This window comes from Macrobrachium rosenbergii, chromosome 49 (genome assembly GCF_040412425.1).
Source record: "Macrobrachium rosenbergii isolate ZJJX-2024 chromosome 49, ASM4041242v1, whole genome shotgun sequence".
Classification (NCBI taxonomy): Eukaryota; Metazoa; Arthropoda; class Malacostraca; order Decapoda; family Palaemonidae; genus Macrobrachium; species Macrobrachium rosenbergii.
The window spans coordinates 23,128,114-23,146,105 of NC_089789.1; the positions used below are offsets into that span (position 1 = coordinate 23,128,114).

At 35.7% G+C, this 17,992-nt stretch overlaps 1 protein-coding gene and 1 long non-coding RNA gene across 2 annotated transcripts in view; one reads left to right on the forward strand and one right to left on the reverse strand.

Moving 5' to 3' along the window:
- Positions 1-4,966, forward strand: part of LOC136832157 (junctional adhesion molecule 2A-like) — a 220,831-nt gene extending 215,865 nt beyond the window's left edge. The window contains exons 5-6 of the mRNA XM_067092880.1: positions 170-395; positions 3,339-4,966. Of these exons, the coding sequence (XP_066948981.1) occupies positions 170-395; positions 3,339-3,418 (306 nt within the window). The 3' untranslated portion in view covers positions 3,419-4,966. The remainder of the gene's footprint in view (positions 1-169; positions 396-3,338) is intronic.
- The window catches only part of LOC136832159 (uncharacterized), an 89,895-nt gene that overhangs the window by 12,944 nt on the left and 58,959 nt on the right, over positions 1-17,992 (reverse strand). Inside the window, exon 5 of the long non-coding RNA XR_010851103.1 lies at positions 10,568-10,700. This is a non-coding gene — a long non-coding RNA (uncharacterized lncRNA). The remainder of the gene's footprint in view (positions 1-10,567; positions 10,701-17,992) is intronic.

The following is a 17,992-nucleotide window of genomic DNA, read 5'->3' on the forward strand; positions in this document are numbered from 1 at the left end:
GTGGTTTGCTGCAAGTTTCTAAACCTTGATTTCTAGGATATGATTAGTCCATGCCCAGCTCTTATCATTATTGTGCTTTTTCCATGTATTAACTCGGTGGTGAGGTGTGAGGCTTTCCCTGTTCCACAGATGATCAAAAGGGCTTTGTTTTGATTATTTCCTCCCTCAGGCACCATTAGGGTGGACCGAGCCACAGAGGGACACCACCGACGAAAACGGCCTCACCACTTCGGTCCTGAGGCTCCACTTCTATCTCGCGCCGCGGTTACTGCAGGATGGTCAGGCCCGGATCAGGTGTCAGTCGGAGATCCCCGGCGTCTACGAGAAATGGACGGAGGAGGTCATCATGACCTCTAGACCTTACCATGCGTCAGTACTCGACGGTGCTACGGCAGGTAAGTTGCACGGTTTGATCCGGAAGGTCTTCAATAAAAGTGTCACTTATATGTTTATTTGCTTATCTGGTGATTTATTTATTTCACTTCATCTCGTATCTACTTTAGGAAAATGCTTAGCAAACATGCGGCCTTTCAGCTTTTTCCTCAGGAGTCTGCGCGTGTTATGAATACTGATGAAAATATGGGCAGTTTAGTGCACACTTAATTTTATTTACTGCCAATTCCGCATACGACGTCGGACCTTCTATGCGCTTTCCACTTGAAGAGAAGCGTCTTTACGACAATAAAACTCCTTTTCCCGTGCTCGCGCGCTAATTGCAGGTCCGGGATTTTAAAGACAATAAAAATAATAGGTTGCTTTGAGCCAATAAGAGAGCAAGTGGAAATGGGGGAGAAACTGAAAGAAGTGGGTAAACATGAGATAATTAGATTCAGACGATAAAAAGAAGACAAATTACCCCGATTCTTGTCCAAGTAGTTCTCTAATTGAGTATCCAGCCCCAATAGGGTACCTGGTACAGGAAGGGAGGGAAGGAAAGTATTAGGAAGGTTAGGGGTGGGAGGGCCGGGGGGGGGGGCAGGGGAAGTTGGGGAGATCACACTTTAGGTTGAAAATTTATTCTCAAAAGATTTGGACTATGTTGTTCAACTTTATTTTCTTAGTCATCTCATCATTATCGTTAATATCATCATAAATTTTTTTTGCATGCTTGGATTAGTTTTTGCTTAAATCAGGCTTCCCAGTTCTTTTATTTTGACCCACTTCGACAACATCAAAGACAGAGTTTTGAAACTGAAACCACAACTGAACCTTTAATAGGTCACTGAGGCACAAACACACCCTCCCCCCTCTCCCAACCCTAAGAAAAAATAAACAAAATTTCCATCCCCTAACAAAATTCACTAAATAAGGATTTTTTTCGATATATATTTAAGCCACGATGGATATGATTTTTCCTCTTGTCCAGTAGTTTCATCACTGAATATTTTGAGAGTAAACAGCAGTGTTTTTCCAATTTTCGGGAGATTTTTCTAAGGACGTTATATCTACAAATAGTCAGGTTCTATCGAAACTTTAGAAAGTTTAAATTGCTTTTATGTCATTATTATTGTTATTATCACTAGTGTTATCATTATATTCATTATTATAATAAAAAGTATTAATAGTGATGAAACTATAAATTAAAAAGAAAAAGTCAAAACTGAAGACGAGATGTGCGTCGGAATATCGGCGTATATCCGCGGGGGCCGGTAATAAAGTCACAGGAAATAAAAGTCACAGGAAAAAAAAGTCACAGAAAAAAGTCACAATTTTGGCTAGAGAAAAAAGTCACAAGAAAAATATTCACATTAATTTACAGTCTTTTGTTGATGTTTTTACGATCCCCAACGGGCTTGTACGTACTAAACACGCTTCAAAGGTGGCTACATACCCGGTTAAAACCCTTGGGGGTCACTCACTATCTATAGGAAGTATTAATGCGACTTTTTTCTGTGACTTCTTTTACCTAGATTCAATTCCGCAACAGCATCACCAGATTATGAGGCAGTGCTGCAGCAAACTATATTAGAATCCCCATAAATTAAACATTGTAATTCGGACCGCGTCAAATGAACTGGAATACCTGCACTTACGCATCCATTAACAAAATACAAGAACATAATGTTTTGACTTGCTCTAACTTCTTCATACGCTCTCTCTCTCTCTCTCTCTCTTGGACTTTTTACTACTGAGACATCCGCTTTCACTTAGACACTAATTGAATTTCTATATTTATTGTTGTTTAGTGTTGTTATTGCCCTCTCCCAACTGCGCAGTGTTTAATTAAATAACTAATTTTTTCGCTCTGTTTATTTGTAGCGTCAGAGGCAAAGTCTAACAGCTAGAATTGATGGTGACGATGTTATAGGTGGCGAACATTAGAGAAATCTGCACCTTTGGAATCAAGGTCACTAACTTTGAACTGAAGAGAAACTCAAAAATAAATAAGAAAAAATTTTAAAAATATAAAATACCATAAAAACATAAAATACCGTAAAAAATGTATCATGGAACTAAAAATAACATGAGTAAGAAAACTGCCGTTTGCTTAAATTCTGAGGAAATTACAACAACGAGCATTAAAGTTGGAACATCGCTCTTCTGTTATTTTATGGAAGACAAGTCGCCAACTGTAACTGTGATCATAATCCATGAATGCCATATTGTCAGAGGAGTCTTGATCAAATAACCAAGTACCCTTTTGGGGCCCCTTAACTATTTCTAGCGTTCAATTCGTAGCTTTGGGGTCAATCATGTCAGGAACAAAATCTGAGGACGAATCAAGCGAGCTGAACCATATCCTTGATACCCGCCTTTTTCATATTGTTTGGAGCTAGTTACGTTAAGATAATTATTACAAGCAAACATGATTTAAAACTATAAAAAGGATGTTATATGCATAACCATCAACTTATAGTACAATATAACATAATGTAATACGGGATGTGGGTGAGGAAATAACCAACACTAATGGCAGGATAGTTCAGGAAAAAGGTCATAGAATCGGTGAAACAATACCAAAAACGTCCGGTTGTAAATGTTCTTATTCTGCCTTATGAATGTCGGTAACTAGAATTTCACTTAGGAAACAGGAGGAAAGTAAAGAAATGAGATAAAACAAAAATAGGGCTCCTCCATTTTCTTGGTTTCTTCTTTGCTTGTAAGGGCACTCGAGACATTTTTCAATTCTCATACTCCATCCATGAAATCGATTACAGAGAACGAAATACTGTCCTACTTAGCATTTTTTTTTTCGGTCGAATGAGGGATTATTAGAACTGGTGCCATCGGTGGTACTTCGCTCTAAACATAATAAAGTATTCTAGACCCAACATGTCCACCTTGACAAAAAACCTTAGTACTAGTTCCCAGCTTCAAAATTCTTCTCTCTATTTCAGGCTGTTCTGTGACAACGTTTGGATCCCTGTGGCTACTGGCTCTCCTGCTCTTCCATAGCAGCAACACCCCTTATCTCTGAGGGATCGCCTCAACCTTCCCCGGACCCTCTCCTCTTCCCCACCCTTAGGCTCCTCCCTTTCTCATTAAAACCACACCTGCTCCACACTACCGTAACGGTCACCGTCATGAGACTCCTACAGGTGGATACTCAGTCAACATGAGTAGAATCCCAGACTTCTTCGGCGCCATGACACAAATCACGGTCTTGGTGACTCATGAATGTGTAGTGAAAATTCCCATCGTCGGAAGTACTCCCGCAAGAGTGTACTGTATATATCATTATGAGATTGTTGTGTGCAAATCTGCTCCCTGTTTCCGTTAGATACAGAAAGAGCCTTATGTTCCTTTTTCTAATTGTTGGTGTGATATTACATGTTGACTCTTCCCTTGTTTAGGTAATTTGCTCTATGATTTTGCTCCTTATGCTTGTGCAGAAGAATGTTGTGTGTTCATGTTCGCAACGTCTGCAATCAAACATGAACCAGAGGCATTCTTTAAGAAATGTATTGGTGAACTGGGAAGTTTCTTTTTATTCCAACTTTATAACTGTAGTTTTACACATCCTCCTTCATTTCCCGATCTTCTTCTGTTCTCCTTCCTCCTCCTCCTCTTCTTCTTCCCTCTTCACAGGGCCATCTTAAGGCGTGAGCCCAGAGGCCCCACAATTCTAGGGACCCCATGCTGCCATACTGTTCACAAAAAATATTTTGGCAGGGTGGATAACCAGCGACTTCGTTCATCTTCTTGACGTCTTTAATAATTATTTTTTTTTTCTTTTTCAAGACTTGTTTTCCTTTAGTTCTGATCCCACCTTCTGCAGCTTTCGTCGCTATGCAGTAAAGGCCTCGGAGATTTTTTCCTAAAATTTAATAACTAATATCATTTATTAAAAAAAATTCTTTGGGCTTACAATTTCAAAAGAAAAAAAATAGAACATTGAGGTATTTGAGCCTCTCAAAATAAATCCCTCAGCTGACTGTTCTCTTAAGTCTTACACTTTTCCTTTTAGCATACATTAAAAGAATTATGTTCCCTAGAAAACTTCATTAAAATCTTAAGTTTCCTCACAGTAAGCAGAAATTATTTAAAATTCCTATACATCGTAACAAATAATTCTACTCATCACAAAACTACTATTATCAAGATTCGGCTATTTCTTACAGAGCTATTAACTACTAGCATTCAGATAAAACTATTATCTATTATTATTATCTTCAATAAGACTAAGTGCTTTGAAAGGGACCTTAATTTGTATCAAAATTTCTGCTGCTGAATTCTTTAGCATTTGAGTAGTTAGCTAAAATCAGCGCCTAGGAACTCGCTACAGACGTAATGACTCCGCCTGAAACGGCAAAAGGTCGTAATGAGGCAAATAATACAACAAAGAACTGGTGTAAACAATGCACTTAGACACCTTCAATCATCAACTGACTTTGAAAAATGCAAATCTTGATACGTAGTATGTGGAGAAGGGCGTAACATTCGCCAACCAGCGCTCAGGAACGTCATCTAATGTAACATTAGCAAAAAAGGTTAACGAAAACAACCTTGAAAAAGTGGTGTTCCCTATACAGAAATACATTATACTGTATATATATATATATATATATATATATATATATATATATATATATATATATATATATATATATATATATATATATATATATATATATATATATATATATATATATTATATATATATACATTTTGTAGACGTGACATTTACAGTGGTGAAAGACAGAAGAGAGAGGATGGGAGTTCTTGCAATGAACTAAACGTCAAAAGTCGATGTACTAAATGTAAAGCAAACACTTCCTGAACTTTTCTTGCGTCGTGATGTGATGACTGGAACTTCAGTAATTCACTTCCTTATGAAAGTTTGTTGGAGATTATTTTGAATCTGGGAATTACAAGATCCTTTTCCATCTTATAACCCAGCCCTTCCCGGCTCTTTTGCTATGATTTTATCTTTCCCAGTGTTAAAAGGTGATCACTGCCTTTTAAGCATTTTTTTATAAGGAGAACGAAAAAAAGCAATTTACTAAAGTTTTACTCAGTAAACTTCATTGATTTGATGTATTTGTACTTCTGATGAGTATGCATTTTCCGTCTGATTTTCTGATCATTATCGTTTGTGTTACGTTTCAAAGTAATCAAATATTTTAGCGATCCATATATCTGTCACTCTATATGTATGAAAATAATGCATTTCGAAACGGAAGGCCCAGCCAGCAAAATAAGGAAAGAAGAAATATACCTCTACAGAGCTTTCTACACCATATTCACAAAGAAAAGAGTTCTGATGGAGAGCTATAAAACTTGCAACTGATATTGACCATAGCCTCAAACAGTTTCGGGACACCGAATCCAATCCGGCATGGTCGTTTCACATCAGGCTGGTACAGAATAAACCGGCGTTAAGTCAGCGTGTGCCCTTGTACAGTGGTGACCTGTAAGTTACAGTAAAGTGGTGAAGTGAGTAAGAGACCTAGTGTGGACCTTTGGAGTATTATTGATGTGAAACTTTTAAATCCTCGTTCAAAGGATTCACCTTTAAATCCAAGGAAAAAAAAAAAACTCTAGCGCAAAGTTAGAGACGTTGGACAGCTAAGCAGGAGGAGATCGAAGGTAACGGATGAATTCAGACTTAATAGACAAGAGAAGAGTCACATGATATCATACTATATTGAACTAAAAATCAACTAAGCTCACCAGTTGAAAGACCATTCATCATATCTGATATGAATCATTATATATATATATATATATATATATATATATATATATATATATATATATATATATATATATATATATATATACTATGCTATGCTGAACTAGAAAAGGTAAATTTACAGTAAATTCTTCTGTGAAAATGTAACATATATACTATTCCGGTGCTCAAGAATAAGCATAAATTTTTCAGGAATTATTTCAAACTTTTCTAACATAAAAGTCACATTTGTTTTTTTCTAAAAATTATCTTTCATTTTATTAGAGTATCACCATTTTGCTTTATATTCAAGTTCACTTGTATATCAAATACGAAAATCAACATATCGCTTCTTTTCTTATATCCTAATATGACATCTGCAATCCTGATATGAGTTATATTTTCCATTTTCGCTTATTATAATAAATTATAACTTGGAAAAATGACCAAAGTTAGAAACCGGACATGAAACCCTGTTGTAAAAGACCCCCTTTAGGTTAATATAGATATGAAAATATTATAATGTCACTTTTGTACGTGTGATTTTCTTGGCTGTACATAACGTCAACTGACATTTCCAACTCCATGTGTTTATTTACTTTGAAAGATTTGATGTTGTATGGAACTGTATTCTATAACAATAACATGATCAGTGTACATTTTGGCACATAAACGTTCACATGCATATACATATTCGTTGTCACGTACAATTACGCACAGAAACATGGTACATGTTGACAATATTATATATATATATATATATATATATATATATATATATATATATATATATATATATATATATGTATATATGTAATTATATATATACATATAGTGTGTAAAATTAATACACCTACATTATGTACATATATATATATATATATATATATATATATATATATATATATATATATATATATATATATATATATATGCGCGTGTGCATAATGTAGGTGTATTAATTTTACACACATATATATATATATATATATATATATATATATATATGTATGTATACATATATGTATATATATATATATATATATATATATATATATATATATATATATATATATATATATATATATATAGTGCGCGCGTGTGTACGTGTACTATTATTACACATATACCTTCCAGTTACACGAAGCACTTTCTATTTTGCACTCACAGAGACAAAAAAATAGATACACTTAACTCAATGCTTTGTAAAACTGTAGAGAATTGTATGATGTAACACTTTAAACAATGAATGGACTAAAATAAAATGTTACTTTTATTTGTAAAACAAATACTCTTCTTGATCCTCAGAATGTACAGTTATTCGTTTTATAAGGATGTTAGGTAAACCTGTTATTCATAACAGACCACTGGCCCGGCTGAAAGAAGGGTGTTCAGCATGAGGTTAACCAATGGGGGGCAAAATCAATTAAAAAGAAAAAATCAATCCTAACATTCTTTCTAAACGAACTACCATTATCCTCATACTTTCTGGTTTATCTGTGAAGCATAATTTTCTTTAACAGAAAAGGGCAGTGTAAACTCCGATTTTTTTAAGAATCTCCTATAATTTGTGCTGATAAGAATGCTTAGCAGATAACGCTGTAGTCAGGTCAGCCTGAGCTATCCGCACTAAGTGTTAATGAAACTTGCAACGAACCTTTGCAGTAGTCGACTGCTGCAAGCTGCAGTTGGTTACAATGAGGCAAGTGACCTCAAAAAGTAAAAGAGTGAGAAAGGTACGAAGACAATTTGGTTTGAAACTTGTCAAGAATTTTTTATGAAACCTCAAAGCAGATTTATGTTTAAAGTAATTTAACTGGATTTTAAAAATACAAATTAAATAAGCAAAAGACTTTCAACATATTGGAAACGGAACGTGACAGGTATCTTCATTAATAATATCAGAATAGTATTATTCTATGATAATGATAAACAGACATGAATAGCTTAATTAACGGACACAAACTTACATGCACACATACACTCACACACATTATATTATATATACACGTGTATGTGTTTGTGTGCACGTGCAAGGACAGGTGCTCAAAATGAGACACCTACAGAACGCAGGAGTAACACATAATGTCAAACCAAACACGTGGATGTGACCTACTTCTCATACATTTTATAAAATGGTTTTATTCACGGGAGAAGGAGCTTTGCACGTTCTACTGATTAAAGATTTACACACAGCTGTCAAATGCTGAAGTATTCAATAACGGACTAACAGACAAGCAGAAGCACATAGAGAGAGAGAGAGAGAGAGAGAGAGAGAGAGAGAGAGAGAGAGAGAGAGAGAGAGAGAGAGAGAGCATGGAAGGTTCTACATTGACGGTAGGCGTCAAAAGTCGACGTACTAAATGTAAAGCAAAAACTTCCCGAACTTCCCCCCAAGTGGTGGTGTGCTGGCTAGAACTTCAGCAATTTACTCCAATATGAAAAGTTTGTTGGAGATCATTTTTCATCTGGGAATTACACGCGCCTTGACCCCTCTTACAACCAACTCTTTTTCAGCACTTTTCCAATTGATCCTACGCTTTTTCGTAGGTGTGAAAAGATTGTCATTTTTTTATTAGCAAAGCGACAAGTTGAAGAAAATTCATGGAGCCGTGTGTTGTTTATTAAAATTATCATTTTGCTTTTTGGCGAGCCACATATTTATACGTAATTTTTCTAAACTTTCGTTACTTGAAAATTAATTTAAAACTATTGATTGCTCTTTCCCAGCCTCTCTTTTCCTCTCTCTCTCTCTCTCACACACATACACACACATGATCTGATATTAATTTCTACCTATCTAACTATCTGTCTACCTATCTATCTATCTGTGGTTCGGATTCCACAATAAGCTGTAGGTCCCGTTGCTAGGCAACCAGTTGTTTCTTAGCCACGTAAAATAAGTCTAATCCTTCGGGCCAGCCCTAGGAGAGCTGTTAATCAGCTCAGTGGTCTGGTAAAACTAAGGTATACTTAACTTTTTTTATCTATCTATCTATCCATCTATCTGAAGTAGTGTGATTTCCATCTCTATTTATCTGTCTATCCAGAAAGTTGCATTTCCCTGTTACTCACGGCTCCATTCAAATGCCATCTTTCCTTTACTGGCATCTTCCCATCTAATTAGCGCTCTATTTTCTTCTAATAACTCAACTCCGCCTATTTCCTCTTTTGAATCCAGTTTTCTTTCATATCTCTTATTCACGTTTCTCTTTTGTTATCACCATCTTAAATAATTTTTTTTAAGTTTTTGCACTCACTGACATGTCAAAATATGAATCTTTAAATTGTGTGCCGCGTATGTTTGAACTTCAGCATTTTTAGACCAATATTTTTCAATACTCTCACTCTCAATTCATCAAAAACTGCACAATTTTTACGGCAGTTTTGGTGACAGATTTTAATCAATGAGGTGATAATCCTAACCACGTCTCCCTCGAGCCTTCCGCCTTCAAGAGGTGCTCCTCCTTTCAATTCACAAGGACCTTTCGTCACAATACTCTCCGGTCGCGGTAGGGTAACAAGGAGACCTGTAAGCCTATCGATCAGGTAAGCTGGGAAGCGACAGGAGGTGTGTGTGGAAATGGATGCCAAATGGTGACTGCTAACCTTACAGTCTTTACAGAAGTAACAGAACCTGCGCAGGCGTGGGTACCAAAGTTCCTGGGTGACATTCGCTAATTTTGAATAGGGACAGTAAAAACCATTCAACTCTGCTGATACAACCAAACTCCTCACAGCATGAGGAGGAATGCCCGATGGAGCCATTCATGTCTATGAAGGGAAAGGAGGCCATATGGAAGAAGGTTGGAAAACATTAAACAGTATGACGTAAATAAACTGCTTAACATACAACGGCACCATCTTGGCCTTTTATATTCACTTAATCTCTAGGACTGCGTCTATTGTTAAATGTGTCTATACATAAGGATGATAATTTACATTTGTCGGAAACCATAACAAATACATCAATTCATATCAAGGTATGAACAGCGAAATATTCGCGAAGAATCTTTTACTCTGTACAACCTTAACTTTGAATAAGTGATAATTCTTTGGTTTGTATCAACCACAGAGAAATGAATATCAATGATTCCGCACACAAACTATATATATAAATATATACATATATATATATATATATATATATATATATATATATATATATATATATATATATATATATATATATATATATATATATATATGTATTTATAATTATATATATATATAATATGTATACATACATAGTCATACATATGTATATGCCTGTATTATATATATATATATATATACATATATATATATAAATACATACAAACATACATATATATATATATATTCTTTTTAAATATGTGTTTGTGTGTATGTGTTACTGCGTGTATAAAGCAAAACGTTCTTCAGTTTTATAAGGAAACATGTAACTTTTCAAATAAGAGCAAAGCAACCTACTTGTCTTTTATCACTGGTGTAGGGATGACTAGGCGCAGATGACAGAATTCCTTAGTCGAACAAATTTAATACATAGTCATAACCAGAAGCTGTCGCAAAGTCCACATCAAAGGAAGCATCATGGCTACGATTCCTGCCGAAAAACATAAATCTTGAAAATAAGCAGGCAGACAGACTGAAAAAATATGAAACAGACGATCATTAGTGACATCACAGAAACATGATAAGGTTGGATCATTTATAAATATCTCGTGCCATGACTCATACAATATTTAAATCTGAGCCCTAGCCATGAAAATGTATATCGTTAAATCTATGCGTTTGTCATACAATACACTGAAAACTACAAAGAGAATATCCACAATTAAGAATCCCACCTCTCCTCATTAACAACTATGGATATTATTATCTTCAAAAGGTTTTTCAGAATTTATGAAATGAAATACAATATCAAGTGTGCTTACCATGGCTTTCCTCCACTCTAATTAAAATACGATTTATTTACCGCAACTTACTTCCTTTTTCCCAAACAGCCTTAAATACAGCCATCCCTGTTTTTCATTCTCTCTTAACTGAAGATATAAGAATAATTCTCCTCATTTTATCATTTTGCTCGTTTTTAAAGTAAAGTTTGAATTAACCAGATGGTAAAGCTCTTTGAGCAAAGTTAAATCTATATATTTTCAAAGCTTTGAGCAAATTTTGTTGAAATTTCAAAATACATAGCAAAGCACAAGTAAACATTTATGGATTAAAATTTCAGTAAATATCGTCTTTGTGTTTCAATTGAGAGAGAGAGAGAGAGAGAGAGAGAGAGAGAGAGAGAGAGAGAGAGAGAGAGAGATCAACATTTCAGGAACGTTTTAAATTATACTATATCTCGACTAGATTTATTATGAAGCAATGATTATGAATCATTTTCATGGAGTTCACTAGACTGTATAACCTCATGGAGAGGGGCACCGATGATATAATTTTCCGCTCTGGAAAAGTCCGATTTTTTTTATTTAAAACTATGCTTAGGAATGTGAGTGAAAGACATTCTGAATTATATCTATATAAATTTCTTGAAAATATTACATAATAGCATGTCAGTGGATATGAGAAAACTTAGTCCTAATATTATAGTAAATTGATAAAAGTTGTATTGGCTGGAAAATGAAATCAGCCTAGAATTCCAATAGCTTTTTTAATATTTAATTTCATCGTCTCTTTCCAATGGTTCTTCTTCTCTGAGGAGACAGATCTGAGGATAGTTCGAAAATGCAATATAAAAGAAAAAAGTTTAAAGGTCAAGAGAGAGAGAGAGAGAGAGAGAGAGAGAGAGAGATAATCAGAGTAGCCTAGACCCCTTCATTCCTATTTCACTTCCTGTATGTGAATGTGAACAAATTATTACATCTCATACGCAGAAGGGTTAGAATGTGGATCCTCGTTAGTTTCCAAGGAAAATTAGAGCTCTTTCCTAGGCGTCGCTCTGTAATTGCCCGAGTTACTTTTGCTAAGGTTTGAGCTCTCGACACATGGCACTTGGAAGTCTTGATAGCTTGGACGTCTTCTCTCTCTCTCTCTCTCTCTCTCTCTCTCTCTCTCTCTCTCTTCCATAATTTTCTTAACCCCTTTCATCTCCTTCATCACCTTCATCATCATCATCATCTTCATCATATTTCTCTTTTCCTCATTCTACAGCTTCTTGATTCTCGTGCTGTTTTCCTCAGTTTCCTCTCCTTTTCCTTCACTCACTTGAAAACAGAAAGGAAAACGAGATAAACCTGGTGAAAAGCTGGAATATATTTCCTGGAGTCCGCCACATCAGCTTACTTTTTTTAATACGAAGAGGTTTGATGGGCGAATATATTATAAAATAAACTATTCCCTAAACTCTTAAGCACCAAATGTAATGGATACACAGGTGTTTAAAAAATGAAGTAAGATACTGTAAATAGACCGACGATTTGCCTCAGTCAAATGGTTCTCCAATTGTCTATCTGAACGACCTTGTATGGGAGTCCTAAGTTTACGTCACAGTGTGTAAACATTTAAAAAAAGGTTAATCATAATATAGCAAGAAGAAACAACACTCTTCATTGTATAAATATTATCACTAAAGTAAAAAAAAAAAAAAAAAAACTAGAAATCAAGTACAACATCGGTTCCATTTCAAGCAATCGGACACATTGTCCGAGGTGCTAATAGTGAGGTTATAGTTACCGTTGGTGGTCATGAAAAACTGTTAAGAATTATAGATTTTTTGTATCTGGCTATAACTGTCAACGAAAATAGGTGTAATACACCAAAAACAGAACTGATTACCTTATAGCCTACTGAAGTCTTTAACTTTGCGGGATTTTGAGAGTACCCTCGAATCTTTGATCACGGATACTATTTTCTTCCGAGCAGTTTACGCTTTTCACGTTTTCTATACTTGTATTTTAACAGTAACGTTACTAAAAGGTCATAGTAAAGTACTGTATGCAATCTGTTGAAATGTAGGTTGTTTATCACTCACACAGTTTTATGTACAAGTCTTATGCACAGTATGTGCAAAATGCAAGATTTTAATTGCGTAGCTATTGCGAATATCAAATACATTAGCATTTCTGGATCTTTTGCACATCTACCCTAAATTACCAATTAAAATTTCTATTATATAGAGAATTACATAAATGAGATCTTCAGTCAAACAGATATTAATGATGGTGTTCTTCCTTTCTTTGAAAACTCATCTGAAAACCCTTATGAACAGAGCCAACAGAGCTAAGAGGGCTCCAAAGGGAAATACGCCTTCAGAGAAACGTTACAGGAAAACGAGATAAATAACGGAGGGAGTGGCAATTAACACCGACAAGCCTAATTGGAGACGTCAGCATAAAGCAGGAATGAATTTGTTCCCGCTTAAACATTTTGAGATCAAACGATTCCACAACTACACTAGGCAAAGTAATCTACATTTTAGTTGCAGCCACAAAAAAAAAAAAACTACCAGCAAACTGAGTAGTATTAAACCCGGTACTACTCAACAGCAGCGTGCTTAGTGTTGCGGGCAAAAACAACTAGGCCAAGTAAAGAAGAGTTCTGGGGATGTTATAATGGATTCAATTTACGTTGATGCCATAGGTCAATATTAATGAGGTGACAAAATAAACTTGACCAATGACATAACTCTATCCACGGGTTCGAGATGATAGGCAGCACAGGAAGACCACCAAACTGGACAACAGCAGGCCTACTCCGAACAAGGAAGAAAGAGTTAAAACAGATATAATAGTTTCAGAACGAAGCATTCTAAAACATTTTCGCAAGATACCAACATTCTGAGAAACAGATTGAGCAGTATTACGCATATGCCTCTCAAAGGTCAATTACTTATCAAAAGTTACACCTCAATCTTAGAAATCACCGACACTTAAAACCGTACCATTTAGGCCTAAATGTAAATTTGGGTGCAGAGGATCGACTATCATACTTTGAATTTTAGAAGGGTTAAGCTTCATCTCCCAAAGTTTACTCCGCTCAGGAACTCGTGCCTGTATTCTTTTCGATAATTATCACTGAAGATGTTTCATCTTAATGTCAGCAACTGTAAACAATGTACTCATACAACTTTTTCTACTAACCTATCCACATATTTACCATCACTAACTACTTGCAGTGTCTTTTGCTTCAATAATCAGCCAAACCATCATCTATTAACATCTTTTCATCCTCTTCAAATCTGGAGCGTTTTCGTAAGCTCTTCTGATGATTTTATTTCCGACATAAATGCACTAACAAAGCACTGAGAGATGGCCCTCTCATGTTTTTACGACAAACCAATCATTTCACTGTCAACAAACCATCACACAAACTTCAACCTCACTTTACAGACGAGTTGTCACCCCTTTACAGACCGGGTCTCATTATTAATCTGTGCTCAATAATCTTCACAATTCTCCTCCATGAACACTATCACATTCCTCTTCCCACTTTATAATTTAAATTTTCTTACATTTCCTGCCGACCTTACCTGACCTCGTGTCTCTCGCACACCTGTTCCGTAATGAATTAAACGTCTATCTGCTTTTGACTCAAAGAATGGTAGGTGTTACTTAGCGCTTAAAACCCCCAAAAGTAACCCTGTTAATTAATTTTTCTTTTCTCAGAGTACAGGGCAATAGGACAGACAACCTAATGTCCATTTGTATTCCAGTCCCGATTTTGTGAACGAAGTTATGGAATTCTCTTCTTGCTTCTGTTTTTATGATTATCAAAATCTCCCTCTCTTTAAGAGGCTGAAGGTCTATTGTGGCTCTTCAGGTTTGGCCCAGAAAAAGCATAACCCTTAGAGAGAGAGAGAGAGAGAGAGAGAGAGAGAGAGAGAGAGAGAGAGAGAGAGAGAGAGAGAGAGAGAGAGAGAGAGAGAGAATGTTTAACAGCCGCCGAATGCATAGGTACGTCGCAACCTGGCTGAAGAAGAGAATAGAATAGAATGTAGAATTTATGCCAACGGCCAAGCGCTGGGACCTAAAAGGTCATTCAGCGCTGAAACAGAAATTGACAGTAAGGAGGTTTGAAAAGTGTAACAGGAGGAAAACCTCGCAATTGCACTATGGAACAATTGTTAGAGGGTGGAAAGTCAGATAGATGAAAGAGAATATGAACGGAGGTACAGTAAAAGGAACGAAAGAGGTTGCAGCTAAGGGGCGAAGGGACGCTACAAAGCCCCTTAAGTAATGCCTACAGAGCACCACATGAGGTGCAATGACGGCACTATCCCCCTAGGGGAGCAACCTAGCAGAAGAAAGATAGCCTAAAGGTCTACCAACTTCACCCCAAAAGATTTACGATACTAACAGCAGCAATCAGACCCTCAAATTTTCTATATATATATATATATATATATATATATATATATATATATATATATATATATATAGAGAGAGAGAGAGAGAGAGAGAGAGAGAGAGAGAGAGAGAGACTATATATATGTGTGTGTGTGTGTGTGTGTGTGTGTGTGTGTGTGTGTGTGTGTGTGTGCGCGCGCGTGCGTGCATTTCTGTTAGTCATATTAATCATCACACTAAAAGCTGACATACAGTATATTCTTCAATTGGCTACATGTTCTTTTTTATGAAAGGGACCGGAAAAAGTGTTGTAGTTTATAGCGCCCTTTGTGATCACAAGATTCCTTGGAGACGGATGAAGACAGTTACAGTGTTGGATATTATTATTATTATTATTATTATTATTATCATTATTATTATTATTATTATTATTATTATGAAAGCATGGCTTCCATTGTCTTCATTTTTTTGTCATTCATATAGGTTTTTAGTATGTAAATGATTAACTTGGTAGCAATATGAATTGTGGGTTAAAAAACAAGGTGAATGCTAGACTGAAAAGTTCAAATGCCAGTAGGCAAATTCATTTCAAAGAATTAATTTAAACATTGGAAAAATGAGTAGAAAAGATGTTAGCAACATGATATGTGAAGAATGAAAAAGAAATATGGATATGTCTGTCGATTTTTAGGTATTTTGAACACACACATACATACATACATACATATCTTCACCTGAGTTATTAAAATGCACGTAAATAAATGAGAGAGAGAGAGAGAGAGAGAGAGAGAGAGAGAGAGAGAGAGAGAGAGAGAGAGAGAGAGAGAGAATGAACACGCTTTCTTCAACAACCAAGTTTCCCATGAAAGCCGTCTAATTTTTTACATTCCATTTTCTGTTAATCCCTAGAGGGGGAACCGTCATAGCTCGTCATTGGGCATTTTGGACACGTTGGGTTTAAGGGTAAGTGACGCGTGGACAGCTCCTCTCATCACACACCAAGGAAGTTACTCAAGGCCCTAGGGATAGGTACGGGAGCGAGACTTCACGCCTAAAGCATATCTGGGGATCTGGGAATGTACATAGGCTGTAACTTTTAAGGGCAAAAGTTGTGCTGCTAAACCACTCTCGTCTAACGATTTGTCCAGAGCTAGGCAAACCAAGACTTTTTTTCAGTTTCTTTTTTTTTTCAATTCTTTTTTCAGCAAAAAGAAGTGAGCGAGAAGACTGGAATGGAGCTGCTCTACATTTAGGAATCCTTATGGCGCATATGTGAAGAAATGTAAGAATGGTGTGGAAAGTGGCGGGAGAATTCTTACGCACAACTGGCATCCCCCTCTTGACAATCTGACGTGATGAGCGTCGAAAGCGAGATTTCGTATTTTCCTCTCCCAACTATCTTTTTCCACTCTTTTTTCCTTTTTCCCCACCCATCTTGTTTTTCAAATGCGGGAATCCAGCATCCATTTGGCAAACCTCAGAGGCCGGTGAGAAGAAGAGTGCGAGAAGCATCTCCCGAGAGAGAAGGAAAGAAAGAAGAAACGGAAAGAAGAAGCTATCTGGGGAAACATGATCACAAGAAAGTTGGTGCAAGTGTCCATAACATTACCCGGATTCTAGTCAGGCACTGAGAGGAGGTGCGTCCTTACGCTAAATACCTAATATATATGTAGACCAGAGGACAGATGCCAATAACTTCGTAATTACGTACACTTTCTCAGAGATTTCACACTAGGAAATTGTTATATGGAAAAGTGCGTAGATCAGAAGCACTGCTAAATTAGTGTGTGTGTGCCTGTTGCTGACCGATAGAATAACTGTAAAAGATTCACGAATAAAGTAAAGATAGTAATCCATCATTTCCTGTCCAGTTCCTTCAATTCAGATGAAAAGGTGAGTAATAATATATATATATATATATATGTATATATATATATATATATATATATATATATATATATATATATATGTATATATATATATATATAATATACTGTGTATATAATAATTTAGAGAGTTTCAGGTACTGTAGGGAATACAAAATATACCTAAGAGATGAGAGAGAGAGAGACTATGTATAAGTAAAGAAATCACTATTTTAGATGACCGCACTGAAAAACTAATTTACTTTCGTTCAGAAATTTGAAGCTACTCAGCGGGACTGGCATCTCTAAACACTAGTTTCCTTTGTGTCACCAATTTTCCTAGTTTTTCTGGTTTATCTGCCCTATTTCTCTTAAATCTCAGCATCAAAAATGTTTCTTATAACTCATATTCACATCCTAAATATTGCAAATATACGTCCTCAAGGTTGTTATGTCTCATGTATTTAGCCATACGAGAACAAGGATAAGTTTATAAAATAATAAAAACAAGAATAAGTTTATAAAATAATAACTACGCAACATACCCACATACGACAAAATGACCATCAATATTTTTCTCGGCGATCTCACTTGTAAATATTACCGTAAAAAATTGTAAAACAACCAATCACTCTGATGATTTGCCTGCACTGCTTTGTAATTTATTGCTAGTTATTGCCTTCTCTGATATTCTGTCCAATGCTAAACCTATATAAGAGGCTGATATGTCCTTGGTT